The 15,973-nt window shown below is 36.7% G+C and overlaps 1 protein-coding gene and 1 pseudogene across 1 annotated transcript; one reads left to right on the forward strand and one right to left on the reverse strand.

Annotated features, from left to right (window-relative positions):
• Positions 1–1,270: 1,270 nt before the first annotated feature.
• On the reverse strand, positions 1,271–12,928 carry LOC108344379 (BTB/POZ domain-containing protein At5g60050-like; annotated as a pseudogene).
• Positions 12,929–13,661: 733 nt separating this feature from the next.
• On the forward strand, positions 13,662–15,736 carry LOC108345466 (uncharacterized). Its single transcript, XM_052866706.1, has 6 exons — positions 13,662–13,765; positions 13,846–13,947; positions 14,882–15,097; positions 15,196–15,237; positions 15,328–15,437; positions 15,513–15,736. The coding sequence occupies exons 1-6, from the start codon at positions 13,763–13,765 to the stop codon at positions 15,577–15,579; spliced, it is 540 nt and encodes a 179-aa protein (XP_052722666.1). The 5' UTR covers positions 13,662–13,762; the 3' UTR covers positions 15,580–15,736.
• Positions 15,737–15,973: the final 237 nt, after the last annotated feature.

The raw sequence follows: 15,973 nt of genomic DNA on the forward strand, positions 1-15,973 counted from the left end.
CTTTCTATTTGAATTAGTTTTGCACTTTATGTCTTTCTTCAAAGTATAAGTGAGGGGCAGAAGCTCTAAATGACTTAACTGTCAAATTCAATCAGATAAATTATTTCAAGATAACTCTTATAGTATTTATAACTCTTACAGTATCTGTGCTTGGTAATTATTAAGAGGTCTCACATTGGTTGGGAACATGGCCTAAATACTCTTTATAAAACGTAAACAATCTTCCCCTTTTGAACTAACTCAAATAACCCTCCTCCAATACCGTAAACTTCACAACACTCCAAATGTCAATAACGACATAGAGGGTATTATGATGGCCCACAGGGAAGGAACATTGCCAAAATACTCTTACAAGACCTGGAGTTGAGAATCCACCCCGTCCCCCTATCAAGCTAGCTTATCAAGTTTAGTTTGATTTGTCCATTTCTAACAACTCAACTTTTCCTAAAACCTTATCTAATTATATATGCCTAATAACATGAAACTCAAAAATTAGAAAATGAGGGTCAAACTATAAAATGAACTCCAACTTCATACGAAAATATTTATAAAGGAACTTACTACATCTTTAAATGCAAGAAATGTTGTTTCTGGCAGGTAAGCATAAGTTGTACCCCTATCCAGGACAGTTCCATGTTTCCCATCAAAAGTATTTGCATTTAGAGGTAGTTGCTTCCCCGCAACATGTATGTCCTTCAAATCAATATTATAATATGGATTGTCGCCACCCCGAAACTAGAGTAAATGTGTGAGATTAATAAAATGCATTTGTTAAGAAAAGGCATCACATCTCGTATCCACAAGATGAGAATTTTGTAACACACCTGCGCACAACATCTGAATATGTAAAAACCATGTCTGATGGGGGAGATATGCCACCGAGAACCATTGCACCCCCTCCAACATCCATTCCACCATAGCATAGTGAGAATGAATCGCTTATTACATTTTTGTTCACAAGTTGATCCATAATACTAAGATCTCCACGACCCAAACCCATGATGCCATCAGCATGTTGACTATAAAGATCACCAGTCTCAACATTTTCACAGCCAAAAACTGCATGCTGTGGAGCAAGGTCACTCTGATTTCCAAAGGATATGACATCCTCGCCAAACAGTTTTATTATCCTCCCTCCCCCAAAAATTCTCCCACCCTTCAATGCTTATCTTCAATATAAAGCTTTCCCACAGTCCAGGTAACATGACTTTCATCTATTTTCTTATGTCAAAGTACGAAAATAAGCACAAATGAATGTGAAATTGGTCGATTCAGGCCAAATGAGAAGTGCAAATGCAAAATGGCACTTCTTATTTACAATTGTGAATTAATCGCTTTATGTTAAGGTCCCTTGCATACCTTTCAGCTGGGGTAATCAGAAAAAGTTATTTGCAACTGGGAATTATCAGGCTCAGCTGAATACTGTCTGATGAATGCCCTTCTCCACCAAATCTCAAGTGCCTTCTGTATATTAGGACAATCATCTCCTTTATTAAGAAATCTATCAAACAAATTCAGTAACACAGCCTGTTGCTGGAGCAGAGGAAGTGTCAATATAGTTTCGCTTAGTCCATCCTCAACCAATTTCCTATCAACCGCTCTAGAAGCTCTCCTCATCCATCCAAAATCTTCATACAGAGCTTCTAGCCATGTAGACAACAAAGAAAATCTAGTTTCTTTTGGCACCAGAATGTGTCCCTGATGAGTCAATATTTTCTTCACTTCATTTAGTTTATTGTGCTAGAATTAATCGGAGAATTGTGCTAGAATGTCCGGTATTATCCCGTTTTGCTAATTGTGCTTAATTTGGCCAGAAATTCTAATTTTGATTAATTTGAGTCATCTGAACTAATTAGTTGCATTAGTGATTGCAGGAAAAATATTGGAAATACAATTTGGGACATTTGAAAACTTATTCATTTACATAGAGTGTTATTTACTTGGAAGATTTATTTTGTGTGGTGATCCGTGAAAACTTGAGATGAAATATTTTGTTTGGATTGGCTAAAAATTAGAAGTGCACGCTCCAAAGGTTTTGTGGCAACATACAAAATTACAATTGCTTTCACGTGAACTTCTTCATTTCTTGGATTTATTGAAGCAAATTTGGCTTGGAATCCATATACATCACACTGCCATTGCAAAAATTGGCTTGGTTTAAGAAGTTAAAGCACATGGAAAAAGGGGGCCACCATTTGTAAACACCTCACGGTTTTGCTTGTTGTAAGAAGCATGGTAGCAAGTTTAAAGCTCATGTGTCCAAGGGACAACACCATACGGCACTTACCAATAATGAATCAATGTAAATTTTATAATGGAGGCCACCACTTGAAAGAGCTCACGGCAACAATACAAAATGGGAAGTCTTCTTTCTCTTTAGTGGGAGACAACATAATAGAAGTAGGGGCCACCACCATTTGTTGAAGGAGAGACCACACTTGAAGGTTTACGGCCAAGACAATTTAATTGAAGTAAAGTGGGAACCACCACATCCTTTCTTGGCTTGGAACATCTTGAATTTTAAGAAAATGGAGGGTACCACGTTGAGCTCACTTTTGACAACCACGTTTTCCCGAATAAAGAGAGCAAGCTCTTGGTTTTGTCACAGCTTTCACGGTTTTTCTCCATGCTGAGAATTAATTTTCTTGAAACTAGGAGCAGCGTTCCAACAGCAGTAGCAAAGAAAGGAGGCTGGACGTATTTGGAGAAGGAGGACGAGCTCTTGGTTCTCCCTTCCAGCAGCACGTCTATGGAGTGTCCAGTAGCTGATCAACGTCCGAGGTTCAAGTGTCAACGGTTGAAGAAAGAAGCATGAAAGAGAGAAGAAGAGGGAGAGGCCGAGATAGCAGCGTCCAGCAAGAATGGATAATAGTGCAGCTGCCACCTTTGTTGAAGTAAGTGAAGTGTTTGCCATGCAAGAAGAAACGGTCCAGGTGGGGTAAGAGATGTCTCGACTTCAAGCTTGTGCTACCAAGAAGTTGAAGAAGAAGTACACTAGAATGAAGAGGAACCGGGACTGAAGAAGGAGGCCACGCTGAATGCTCACGGCCTGGTCCAAGCAAAGACTTCATGCAGCAAGGTTTGGAGTGGAAACGGATGAATGGAAGAATATTGGAGCAGCTGCCACGTCCAGCCTTCACACAGCGTTAAGCTTGAAGTCACCACTGAAGGAGAAGAGGTGTCACGGTCCAACTGATCCAGCACTGCACGTCCGAGAGCATACGACCTTGAGAAAAGTATACCAATGAAAGGAGCTCACGTACTGGATGGAAGAAACCACAACACACAATTCTCGGTCCAGCTGCCACGAGAATGGTTATTGAATGAAAGGGTTCCCATCTGCAGAGAAGTTGGCAACAAATATGGAGGTGGATGAAGAAGCCACAATCACGGCCTGCACAATCAAGCAGCTTGGGCAGCAGCATTTTGGAGGGGACCACATTGAATCAAAAGAAGGTGACGGTTTTTACTGGAAACTCACGGGTTTGGGAGGCCAGCAATTCACGTCCAGAGAGTTTGGGCTATAAAAGAGTATCAGCAAGCAGAGAAGGATCATGAGATTTAGGAGTAGATTTTTTAGAGTAGCTTTCTGAATTTCCATTTCAAACATTTAATTTCTGAAGCAGAAGTGTGTCACCTTTCCAATTTACGTTCTGGTTTTCTCCTCCCCTCTGGGGGAGGTTTTGTGTTTGATTCAATTTCCAGTTTCCAGAATTTCAGTTTTAAGAATTGAATGTTAATTGTAATTTCATGCTGTAATTTCCAATTGATGTTGTTGGATTTGATTTTTATTTACACACTACATCCGTTTTCACGTTTAAGATTTTGAATGCAATTATTTTCAGTTCATGAATTTCAGATTTGCAATTTTAATTCTGTCAAAATTTCATTTTTACCGTTTTCGGAATTTTACTGCTTAATCTTGTTTTTACAGTCAATTAATTTTACTGCTTTCCGTATTTTTCTGCACAACAACCTTTCAACCCCCCCTTCGTGTTAGATCTAAGACTGAACCCAAATTGGTCCTTGAGAGACGACCTAGGAGTCACTTCCTAGTAAATATACTACATTATTTATCTGTATTAAATTTGTATGACCGCGATAGTCGTACCAAATTTTGGCGCCGCTGCCGGGGACCAATGAAGGTTTGGTTTTAGATTTTTGTTGTGTAAAATTTTGTTTTGTTAATATATTTGTTTTGTGTGTTTTGTCTTGTATATTGTTGTAGGCGACAACGACACCTTCAGCAAATTTTGGCGGCGTTGTCACTTCAGTCCAGGTTCTTGTTTTAGATTTTTACTGTTTTTGTTTTATTACATGGTTGTAATCTATGTTTTGTCTTTTATATTTTTATTGTGCTATGTTGTGTATTTAGTTGTTAGATAAAAAAAAAATAATAAAAATTGTTATGTCTTGTTTGTGCCTGTAGCATGTTAATTGTGTTGTGTTTTGTTTAGTGGTTGTTTTTTTGGAAATTTCAATTGATGTAAATATTGGTTTTCCCCATGTTATGTTTCTATATGTTTGGCTTAATCTTTGTTGAAGAGGAAGTCCAAGTCTGAGACAGGTTTTGCACTACACTAGAGGAGATGACAGATTCTCAAGACTAGATGTATGATTTAGTCAAGTGTCTTCCCAAATTCCTTGGGTTGGCACATGAAGATCCATACAGGCACCTCAAGGAGTTTAGCTTGGTGTGTTTGTCTATGAGGCCTGCTGGTGTTTCAAAGGAAACAGTGTTGATAAAAATGTTTCCCATGTCCCTTCAAGATGAAGCAAGAGACTGGTTCATATACCAGTATCCTTTTAATAGTTGGCAGGAAACACAACAAAAATTCTTCGACAAGTTCTTTCCAGCAGCAAAGGTGACCAGCATTAGGATGAAGATCACTGCCATTGAGCAGTTTCAAGAAGAAAGCCTGGCAGATTATTGGGAGAGGTTTAACAGGCTCTGCACAACTTGTCCAAACCACCAAATTCCAGAGCATTTGCTCTTGACTTATTTTTATGAAGGGCTCCTAGACAATGAAAGGATACTTGTGGATGCAGCTATTGGTGGATGTTGGATGGATATAACCCCAACAGAAGCGAGGAAGTTGCTCTGCAAGCTGGCTGGTGAAAGTCCAATTGAGGTAGCAAAGGAAGAACCTGAGCAGCCTGTTCTGGATTCTGACACTGATAGCCCTGAGGATGCAGCTGATAACTTGGAGTTTGGTAAGAAACTTCTCAGTGAGCAAAAACAGGTTTATTCTGAACCTGAGATTCCAATTTTACCTGATTTGCCTACACATTCAAATGCATGTGATTTGACGCACATTGATTCTATAGGGTTTATGACTGATACTGATACAAATTCGATTGATCATTCTAAAATTTTTAATTCAGTGTCAGCCATTGAACCCATTGGTCAAAGTCACGTCAATATTGATTTTGAAAGAGAAACTGTGCAATCTGATGATTTTATAGAGTTAGGACTAAACTTTGATTTAACACAGTTTTCTGAAAATTTTGAATGTGATTGCGAATCTGGTTCTTGCTCCATTTGTGCTGAAATTGATTATGCATTACAGCCAAACTCTAAGTTTATTACCAATGCTATTAATTGTGAGTTTGATGACAAGGATGCAGAGTTCAAAAAGAATGCAGGTGCTGACATTAAGGAATGCATGATTAATGAAGAAGAGATATTCCTGCAACAGTTTGCTGTGAGAAGAAAGAAGAAACATCTTGCTATGGATGATAAAGCTATACTCATGAAGCAGTTCCTCTTAACATTTTCTCTGCTGAATCATGTGATGGAAAGCATATCCCTGATTGTCCAAATTTGGCAACTGCCACCATAACCAGAGAAGTTTTCCTATTCCTTCTTCCCTTAAGTTTATGAATTAGGGGAGAATTCTGATTTTCTTAGTTTACGAATTGTTATTTTTTTTTTTAAAAAAAAAAAAATTTTAAAAAAATAAATGTATGTTCTCTTTCACGTGTGTTATTTTCTTAATGTATGTATTGTAAATATGTGTTTTGTCTGTTGTTTTTACATTTGTGTTTTGTGTGCTTTGATATTTTGTGTTCGATTTTATGTCTTTTGTTTTGTTAATTTGTGTTCTATTTTTTATTTAGTTTTTGTTTAAAAAAAAATAATAATAAAAAAAAAATAAAAATAAAAATAAATAAATAATCGTAAGAGCAGAATTAGCAAGTAAAGGGCAGAGAGGTGAAACTATCTGAGTGCATTTATTGAACATACCATATACGCAGAAAACATTCTGTCTTACATAATAATAAAAATAAAATACATAAAAACATAAATATAGCTGTTCGGGGTTCGATCTTCCACGATCGTTAATATTACAAACCTTAATAATAAAAAAACAAAACAACATAAAAAAAATTCAAAAACATAAAAAATAATAATTGTTCAGATTACATGTCTCATTAATATTCTGGCCACACTCGGCCAACAAAAACATAAAAAGAAAAAAAAAACATAAAACATTAAAACTGGAAGAATTCTCGAGCTGGTTGTGGTGGTCTAAGGGAGAGCACCGTTGAAGGAGCTCTGGTTCGGAATGCAGGGGGCGTAGGTGGCGGGATTTGCCGTTCATCTTTGTCGTCGTCGATTATGATGGGAATGGGGAAGAGGTCCAACAGCCTCGGTGCCCTCATTATCACCCAGTTGTATTCTTTCAACATCAAAAAAAAAAAAAAAAAAAAAAAAAAAAAACTTGTGTTAATAATAGAAGAGGAAGTGAAAATTTTCAATAAAAAATTGAGGTGTGATCAGGGTCTTACCGTACATATATAGCGGCAGTTGTGAAAACTGAGTGCCAGTGGGGTCTATCTCCGCTTGCCAGCGCCTGACCCGATTGCCGTGGTTGTTGAACCAGCAGTGCACGTTGTATTCGCTGGCATCTCCGAAGATCCTTAGTCGAGACGTGATCTCGACAACTTGCGCTCTGCTTGGGTGTGTGACCCCAAAGTTGTAGATTCTGGTCATCATCTGGGTCTGATCTTCGGTAGGACGCCACCGCTGACTGGTGTATCTCTCTGATTCCATGTCACTCGTCATTCCTCTCTAATATTCTAAAACATAAAAAAAAATATAAAAAGAAAAAAAAACAAAACATAAAATAAAAAAAAAAACAAAAAAAAAAACAAAAAACATAAAAAAAAAAGCATAAAAAAAATTAGATTAGTTCTGTGTTTTCTTTATTTGTTCTTGTTTCCTTTTAGATTTATTTGTCCTGTCTGTCTTTGATTGTTTCTGTATTTGGTCTCAGATCTGTTTCACGGTCCTTGCAAAAGGGTCCTAAATGGATCTACGTCCAATTGTCCTTGTCCTTGTTGTTCTTGTATATTCAGTTTCTGTGTTTTATTTTTAAGTGGGGTACGTGGCGTTGTTCTACCCGATTGTCTCTGCAATACCTTCAATCGAAGGGAGATTAACGTCTGGTTTCCAGCCTATATACCCCTTAAGTTTTAAGACAATTGTGTTTTATGTGTTTTAAGTGTTTTGTGTTTAGAAAAAAACTTGAAAAGGAGAAGAAGGAAAGCAGGAAGGTATAACAGCAGAATAAGCAGAATGAAAGGAAAGAAGAAAAATGAAGCAAAGAGACGGCAGGAAATGTAAAGCAAGCAGGAAAAAAACAGAGATCCAGGTGCAGAGGACTTACCTTGAGTAGTAGGGCTTGCAGAGGCTCCTCGAGGTTCTCAGACTCTTCAGCGGGCGTAGTGGCAGGGGCTCTACGCAGATCTCAGATGCTTCGGAGGCACGCGGGGACTGAGCTTCCTCACAGATCCAAACGCTCGAGAAGAGAGCAGAGAGAGCAGAGAGAGAGAGTTGAGAGAGAAGCAGAGAGGAGAGAGTGAGAGTCAGGAAATGGCGCTCAGACGCTGAGGAGGTGCCTATTTATAGCCAAAATTCCGCCACTGTAGCAACAGTTCCGGTCATTTCCACCGAAACTGTTGTCACAGTGTCGGTCATCTCCTTTTTCAAAAAAAAAAAAAAAAAAAAAAATCTTTTTAGCATCTACTGATGGGTGCTAGGTGTTTTAGACATCTGCTGATGGATGTCCCTGATAACATCTACTGATGGATGTTACTGAAAAATTTCTTCCCATTTTTCCTAACTTTTTATTGCACTTGTCTATATTATTTGACTGCTCTGAAATTGATAATCTGATGATTGTTACACACTGAGGACATTGTGTGATTTAAGTGTGGTCTACTGGGAAGAAATTCTGATTTTTCTGTTATTTCTATTAGTTTCTGTTAGTATGTATTTTGTGTGTTAAATTTTTTGTTTTTGAGTGTTAAATTTTTCTGTTTTAAGTTGTTTTTAGTGTCTTGAGTGCAATAAATTTTACATTTTTCTCTTGATTTCTGGAGTTTGTTTAAGTTGTAGATTTATACTTCACTTCACTTGGTTAATACTTACGGTCTGAAATCCTTGCTTTTCTCTGCTTGGAAAGATGATTATGTGTTTAAGAGGTTGAATTGATTATAACACGGATACCCTGTGTGAGATTTGAGCCACTTAATTTTCTTTCTTGTGTGATATGTATCTTGATTGCTTGCACATATGCCTTGGCTTGATTCTTTTTGATATACTTGATTTATATGCATTTTTGGAAGTAATAAAGGCAATTTTATTCTTGAGCCTCTTTAGCCAAATAAGCTTACCCTGCTATTATCCTTTGAAACCCCTTTGAGCCTATACTGTATTTATTTCCTTGTGATTGAAGCTCATACACTGATCCTAAGTAAAAACAATGATTACCTTAACCTTAGGAAAGTCTGGAGCTATAGAAGTATTTCGAGAATAAGTGTGGTCTCCTTGGGAATTCTGATGAATTGGCTAGTTGGTTCCTCATCATGTTTTGAAATGATAATTTATATCCTGTTGTGTGATTAAAAAAAAAAAAAAAAAAAGAGACAGGATGAAAAAATTTGATGAGAAAAAGAGAAAATTGAAAAATAATTTTGTGAATAATAGAGTCGAGAAGAGGATTGAATTAGAGGTTTGGGTGAAATTTCACTGTGTTTACATTTTTTTTTCCCTAGTGCACCTCTAATTCTTCTAAGATCTAGCTACTTTTCCATATTTATCCTCCCCTGTCCTTGGCCCCATTACAACCCTGAAAGACCTTTTGATCTGAACATGCATATGTTTTAAATATTGATAATTAGAAACTTGCCAAGTCTGCTTGTGTTTGCTTTCTTGAGTGCATTGAGTTGAAATTGTTTATCCTAGACACTTGAGAGAAACACTATAGTGCATCTGTGAGGTTTCGTTATTTTTGAATCACCTCTTGAACTGATTAATCATTATGCTATGTATTGAATTGCTTGGATGATTTTTGTAAGTATCTGCTTTTTAGTGATTCTGTGATTGGATATGGTCTACATCTTTTCTCTGTCTAGATTTCTTGAGAACTTTGTAAATTATGTTTATTTTTTCTTGAGTCTTTGTTTTCTGCATGGTGAGTGTGTGTTACCTTCCTAGAAGTCCTTTGAACTATTCCCTGATTTGTGTTTTAATTTTGCCCAGGAGTGCAAAAGACTAAGTGTGGTCTATTTTGATGAGTCAATATTTTCTTCACTTCATTTAGTTTATTGTGCTAGAATTAATCGGAGAATTGTGCTAGAATGTCCGGTATTATCCCGTTTTGCTAATTGTGCTTAATTTGGCCAGAAATTCTAATTTTGATTAATTTGAGTCATCTGAACTAATTAGTTGCATTAGTGATTGCAGGAAAAATATTGGAAATACAATTTGAGACATTTGAAAACTTATTCATTTACATAGAGTGTTATTTACTTGGAAGATTTATTTTGTGTGGTGATCCGTGAAAACTTGAGATGAAATATTTTGTTTGGATTGGCTAAAAATTAGAAGTGCACGCTCCAAAGGTTTTGTGGCAACATACAAAATTACAATTGCTTTCACGTGAACTTCTTCATTTCTTGGATTTATTGAAGCAAATTTGGCTTGGAATCCATATACATCACACTGCCATTGCAAAAATTGGCTTGGTTTAAGAAGTTAAAGCACATAGAAAAAGGGGGCCACCATTTGTAAACACCTCACGGTTTTGCTTGTTGTAAGAAGCATGGTAGCAAGTTTAAAGCTCATGTCCAAGGGACAACACCATACGGCACTTACCAATAATGAATCAATGTAAATTTTATAATGGAGGCCACCACTTGAAAGAGCTCACGACAACAATACAAAATGGGAAGTCTTCTTTCTCTTTAGTGGGAGACAACATAATAGAAGTAGGGGCCACCACCATTTGTTGAAGGAGAGACCACACTTGAAGGTTTACGGCCAAGACAATTTAATTGAAGTAAAGTGGGAACCACCACATCCTTTCTTGGCTTGGAACATCTTGAATTTTAAGAAAATGGAGGGTACCACGTTGAGCTCACTTTTGACAACCACGTTTTCCCGAATAAAGAGAGCAAGCTCTTGGTTTTGTCACAGCTTTCACGGTTTTTCTCCATGCTGAGAATTAATTTTCTTGAAACTAGGAGCAGCGTTCCAACAGCAGTAGCAAAGAAAGGAGGCTGGACGTATTTGGAGAAGGAGGACGAGCTCTTGGTTCTCCCTTCCAGCAGCACGTCTATGGAGTGTCCAGTAGCTGATCAACGTCCGAGGTTCAAGTGTCAACGGTTGAAGAAAGAAGCATGAAAGAGAGAAGAAGAGGGAGAGGCCGAGATAGCAGCGTCCAGCAAGAATGGATAATAGTGCAGCTGCCACCTTTGTTGAAGTAAGTGAAGTGTTTGCCATGCAAGAAGAAACGGTCCAGGTGGGGTAAGAGATGTCTCGACTTCAAGCTTGTGCTACCAAGAAGTTGAAGAAGAAGTACACTAGAATGAAGAGGAACCGGGACTGAAGAAGGAGGCCACGCTGAATGCTCACGGCCTGGTCCAAGCAAAGACTTCATGCAGCAAGGTTTGGAGTGGAAACGGATGAATGGAAGAATATTGGAGCAGCTGCCACGTCCAGCCTTCACACAGCGTTAAGCTTGAAGTCACCACTGAAGGAGAAGAGGTGTCACGGTCCAACTGATCCAGCACTGCACGTCCGAGAGCATACGACCTTGAGAAAAGTATACCAATGAAAGGAGCTCACGTACTGGATGGAAGAAACCACAACACACAATTCTCGGTCCAGCTGCCACGAGAATGGTTATTGAATGAAAGGGTTCCCATCTGCAGAGAAGTTGGCAACAAATATGGAGGTGGATGAAGAAGCCACAATCACGGCCTGCACAATCAAGCAGCTTGGGCAGCAGCATTTTGGAGGGGACCACATTGAATCAAAAGAAGGTCACGGTTTTTACTGGAAACTCACGGGTTTGGGAGGCCAGCAATTCACGTCCAGAGAGTTTGGGCTATAAAAGAGTATCAGCAAGCAGAGAAGGATCATGAGATTTAGGAGTAGATTTTTTATAGTAGCTTTCTGAATTTCCATTTCAAACATTTAATTTCTGAAGCAGAAGTGTGTCACCTTTCCAATTTACGTTCTGGTTTTCTCCTCCCCTCTGGGGGAGGTTTTGTGTTTGATTCAATTTCCAGTTTCCAGAATTTCAGTTTTAAGAATTGAATGTTAATTGTAATTTCATGCTGTAATTTCCAATTGATGTTGTTGGATTTGATTTTTATTTACGCACTACATCCGTTTTCACGTTTAAGATTTTGAATGCAATTATTTTCAGTTCATGAATTTCAGATTTGCAATTTTAATTCTGTCAAAATTTCATTTTTACCATTTTCGGAATTTTACTGCTTAATCTTGTTTTTACAGTCAATTAATTTTACTGCTTTCCGTATTTTTCTGCACAACAACCTTTCAACCCCCCCTTCGTGTTAGATCTAAGACTGAACCCAAATTGGTCCTTGAGAGACGACCTAGGAGTCACTTCCTAGTAAATATACTACATTATTTATCTGTATTAAATTTGTATGACCGCGATAGTCGTACCAGTCCCCTTCCAATGCCAATGCACAGTTGTGTTGTGATTCTACTGATCTCATGCCGGTAAACTGTTGGAACCTTGGAGTGAAGTGCAGCAAGTTCTTTTTGCTCAGCCCATATCTCCACAAATTCCTCACCCATCTTTTTGCCAATCAAAATGTCAACAATCCACTGAATATTGTCAGCTTCACGAGTTATGTCGCTTATTACAACCCCCCGGTCCAGCCTCTCATCGCCACCGGTAGCTTCCGATAGGCAAAGCAGAAGGGAACTGATGCACTTGTGGCAAAGATGGTAAAGTGTGTCTTTGGAAACATCAAGTCTGCTACTGTCGTTAGGTGCATTCTCTTTAAGCAATTTAGACAACAGAGCTTTCATTTCCCTACGAGCTTTGTCATTTTTTGCTTGCAGAACACCACTTATTAGGTTCAAGAACATGTCATCAGCCCTATCAGCAGTAGATGGATCCGATGATACTCTTTGAAGAACTTCAACTGTAGAGTCATGAATCTGCAGATGTTCTAGCTGAGATATCACTTCCTCATGTTCATCCTCACTCCATGGAATAGATTCCAAATATTCTAGACATGACATAACCCCAAGATCAAACATGATCGCTGCCGATACCTACAAAATATTCCAAATATTTTGTCTAATGTATTTAAATTTTTATATAGTTTATTCATTGGAATCCAAACTTCACTGTACATAGGACAAGTTTAAGTCAATGTTGACCTGATGTACTGATTTTAAATGCGAATTTAAAGAAGTATGCCACTATAATTAATATATCTTCCTTTGTGTAGCCCTCAAATGAAGATGCTCTTCATTCACCACTTCAAGTAGGAGGAAATTCTCATGTACAAGATGAACATGAACAAGATGAAAATCAGGATACTTTGTTGGAAGTTGAACAAAAAAGGCCAACAACACACAAGGGAGCATGGTTGGTTGATGTTATTGGTAAGACACAAGTTCAACATATTAATTCTTTCATTATGTTACTTATATGAATAGTTACTGCTAAAGTTGTTTGACACAAGAATATTTGACCCAAATTTTCTTTCTTCACAGATGACCAATGTAAGATGACAACTAAACACTTAAAAACAAATGATGTTTGGAATTTTCCTCAAAATGAAAGGATTATTGTACATTGGAATGAGGAATATCAACCAATTGGAGATGGTGGCGCATTATTGAATCGATTCTTGGGAAGTATCGCTAGAAACTTCAAGGTATTCCCTATTTGTTATTCTACATGGAAGAAGATTCCTAAAAATTACAAAGAAGACATAATTCAAAATACAATTCAAGTAAGTAATGTAAATTCAAAATACCATTACAAAGAAGGCATCCAAAATTTATTTATTGGGTAATTGTTGTTAATTTTTTTATTAAAATCTGTTTTGAAGGCAAAGTTTGTAGTGAATTCCGATATTCAAATCAATTACATCTTGAAAGCGTTTAATCATAAATGGAGAGATTGTCGCCAAGAATTGTGGCAACAAAGAGATGATGACACCCGTAGTAGAGATGAATTGATTGCCATGGCTCTAGAAGGCATAGATAGAGATCATTGGGCTTCTTTTGTTGACTATCGACTTGATGAAAGAACAAAGGTAAAACCTATATCTCTTTTCATAAAATTTTGTTATGATTTAATAACTTTTCTTATCACAATGTTAGGAGATTTCCCTAAAAAATAAACACAATAGGACAAAACAAACTCTTGCTCACACAGGGGGATCTAAGAGCATTGCAAGGAAGAGAGAAGAAATGGTGAAGTGTTATTTGTCTTCAATTTTCTATTTCTCATAATATTTATAACATACCTAATATGCATTTGTTAATTTTCATAGGAAAAAGAGTGTGGGCACAAAGTTAGCAGAGGAGAAGTTTGGATAGCTACTCATAAGACGACCAATGGAGCTTTTGTTAGTGATGAGGCAAGGGAAATTGGTGTAAGTTCCAATCTTTTTAGTATTTCCTATAATTGTTGTATTTCGGCATATTGTTTCATAAGGTGACTTTGTGATGAACACACCTTTTGCAAAAGTTGGTGTTATTTCAGTCGCTGTTCATTTTAGTGCTTACTATTTTAGTACTTCTAATCTGTTTGCTTTTTATGCTTGTTGTGTGGTGTACTTTGATGGCTGGATTTCGTTCCCTGTACTTTGGTGTACTTAGGAATTTTCTAGAAAATTTTTCTTGAAATTGCACTTGCTAAGAGTCATTTTTGCATCATTGCTCTTGTATTCTGAATTGAGATGTACCAACTTGGGATTTAAGTGTGTAGGCTTTGCTTGTATGTTCTACAATAGTAGAGGTCTTAAACACATCAATTTTAGCTTTGATCAAAAACAGATAATTAATCAATCATGCTTGGTTGATACTCCTAAATTCAAATGTGCATGCTCCGGCAAAATCAAATTAAAAACCAAATTTGTTTGCTTGCATTGGCTGGTCCGGCCTAGCCTTTTTGCTCACTGTTTTATGTGTTTGGTACCTTTGTTTTGACTCTTATTTCCTTTGTGTTTCGTCTCTTTTTAGTCTCTAGCTTGATGCTAATTTTTTTGTGCCAATTTTATTGCTTTCTTAGGTTCCTTTTACATCACTCTCCTATTTTGTAAAATCAAAGCCATTCATTGTAAGAAACCATTACAGTTTAGACAGTTAAGCATTAGATGTGATCTTTCTTTGGATTGTCATAATCTCTTTAGTGACAATTCATGGTGTATATCTTTAGTGATATAATTATTCGTTGGCAATTCTTGCTATTGTTTTTGTAGACATCTTAAGTTTAAATATAAGTATATTGCTGCCAACTCAATAGTTTGTCTCTTTATACAAATGCAATGTTTTTAATGTTGGCATCATTGATTACGTTGTATGTAGGAAAAAATTCAAACATATGAATCTACAACATCATCTCAATCAAAAGAAATATCAAGTTTAGATTCATTGGCTCATGTTTTAGGAAGCCAAGAGCATTGTGGACGTGTTTGCGGTCTAGGTTTGGGTCCTTGCCCATCTAAAGTCTTTGGAGTCCATGCTCGTTCTCATATTGGATCATCTTCATCTACTCCTTCTAATGTTGAATTACAATCTCAGGTTAGTGAATATTTAAATATTTATTTGGTTTGTTCCTTTTAAAATTAACATGTTAGGTATCATATTTCTCACTTTTTAAATAAATTTTTCTGTTATAGGTATCTTCATTGACTTCTTCTAATGTTAAATTAGAATCTCAGGTTAATGAATATTTACTTGGTTTGTTCCTTTTAAGATTAACATGTTAGGTATCATATTTCTCACTTTTTAAATAAATTTTTCTGTTATAGGTATCTTCATTAACATCACAAGTCAATGAAATGAAGGCAATCACGACACTTTTGTTGCAAAATATCAAGGTCCATTGCCTTCACAATTTGCAGTATTTCAAAGATCATCGGTAATAATTGTTAAATTTATTTCTATGATTTTTTTATTAAATATATTATCGACTAACTATTATGGTATATTGTAGGTATCTGATCAAGGGAGTGAGCCAAACAATGGATGTAATGAAGAAAAAAATTAGCTATTGTTATTGAATACTTTTATGAGTCATACTTTTAGTATTGAACATCTATATTGAACATATGTAATGAACCTCTTTCTTTTTAATTTTTATGTATGAACAATTAATTGTATGAATGATATTAGGTTGAACAATGTAGTTTATTTTATACAATATTATTAAATTTTAGTTCATATTAATTTATTGTTTGTTTTGTCAATAAAACCATTTTTATTATAATATAATTTTATTACAATAAAAAAAATGAACTATACAAATTTTCGGCGGTTTTAAACCCCGGTAAACTAAACCATCAAAAATAGGGGCGGTTTTGAGATAACCCCAGCTAGTTCCGGCGGTTTTTGAGTAGCCCCGCTATTCCCGGCGGTTTTCATAAAGCCCCAACTAATTCTGGCGGTTTCTACAAA

The sequence above is a fragment of the Vigna angularis genome, chromosome 8 (genome assembly GCF_016808095.1).
Source record: "Vigna angularis cultivar LongXiaoDou No.4 chromosome 8, ASM1680809v1, whole genome shotgun sequence".
Classification (NCBI taxonomy): Eukaryota; Viridiplantae; Streptophyta; class Magnoliopsida; order Fabales; family Fabaceae; genus Vigna; species Vigna angularis.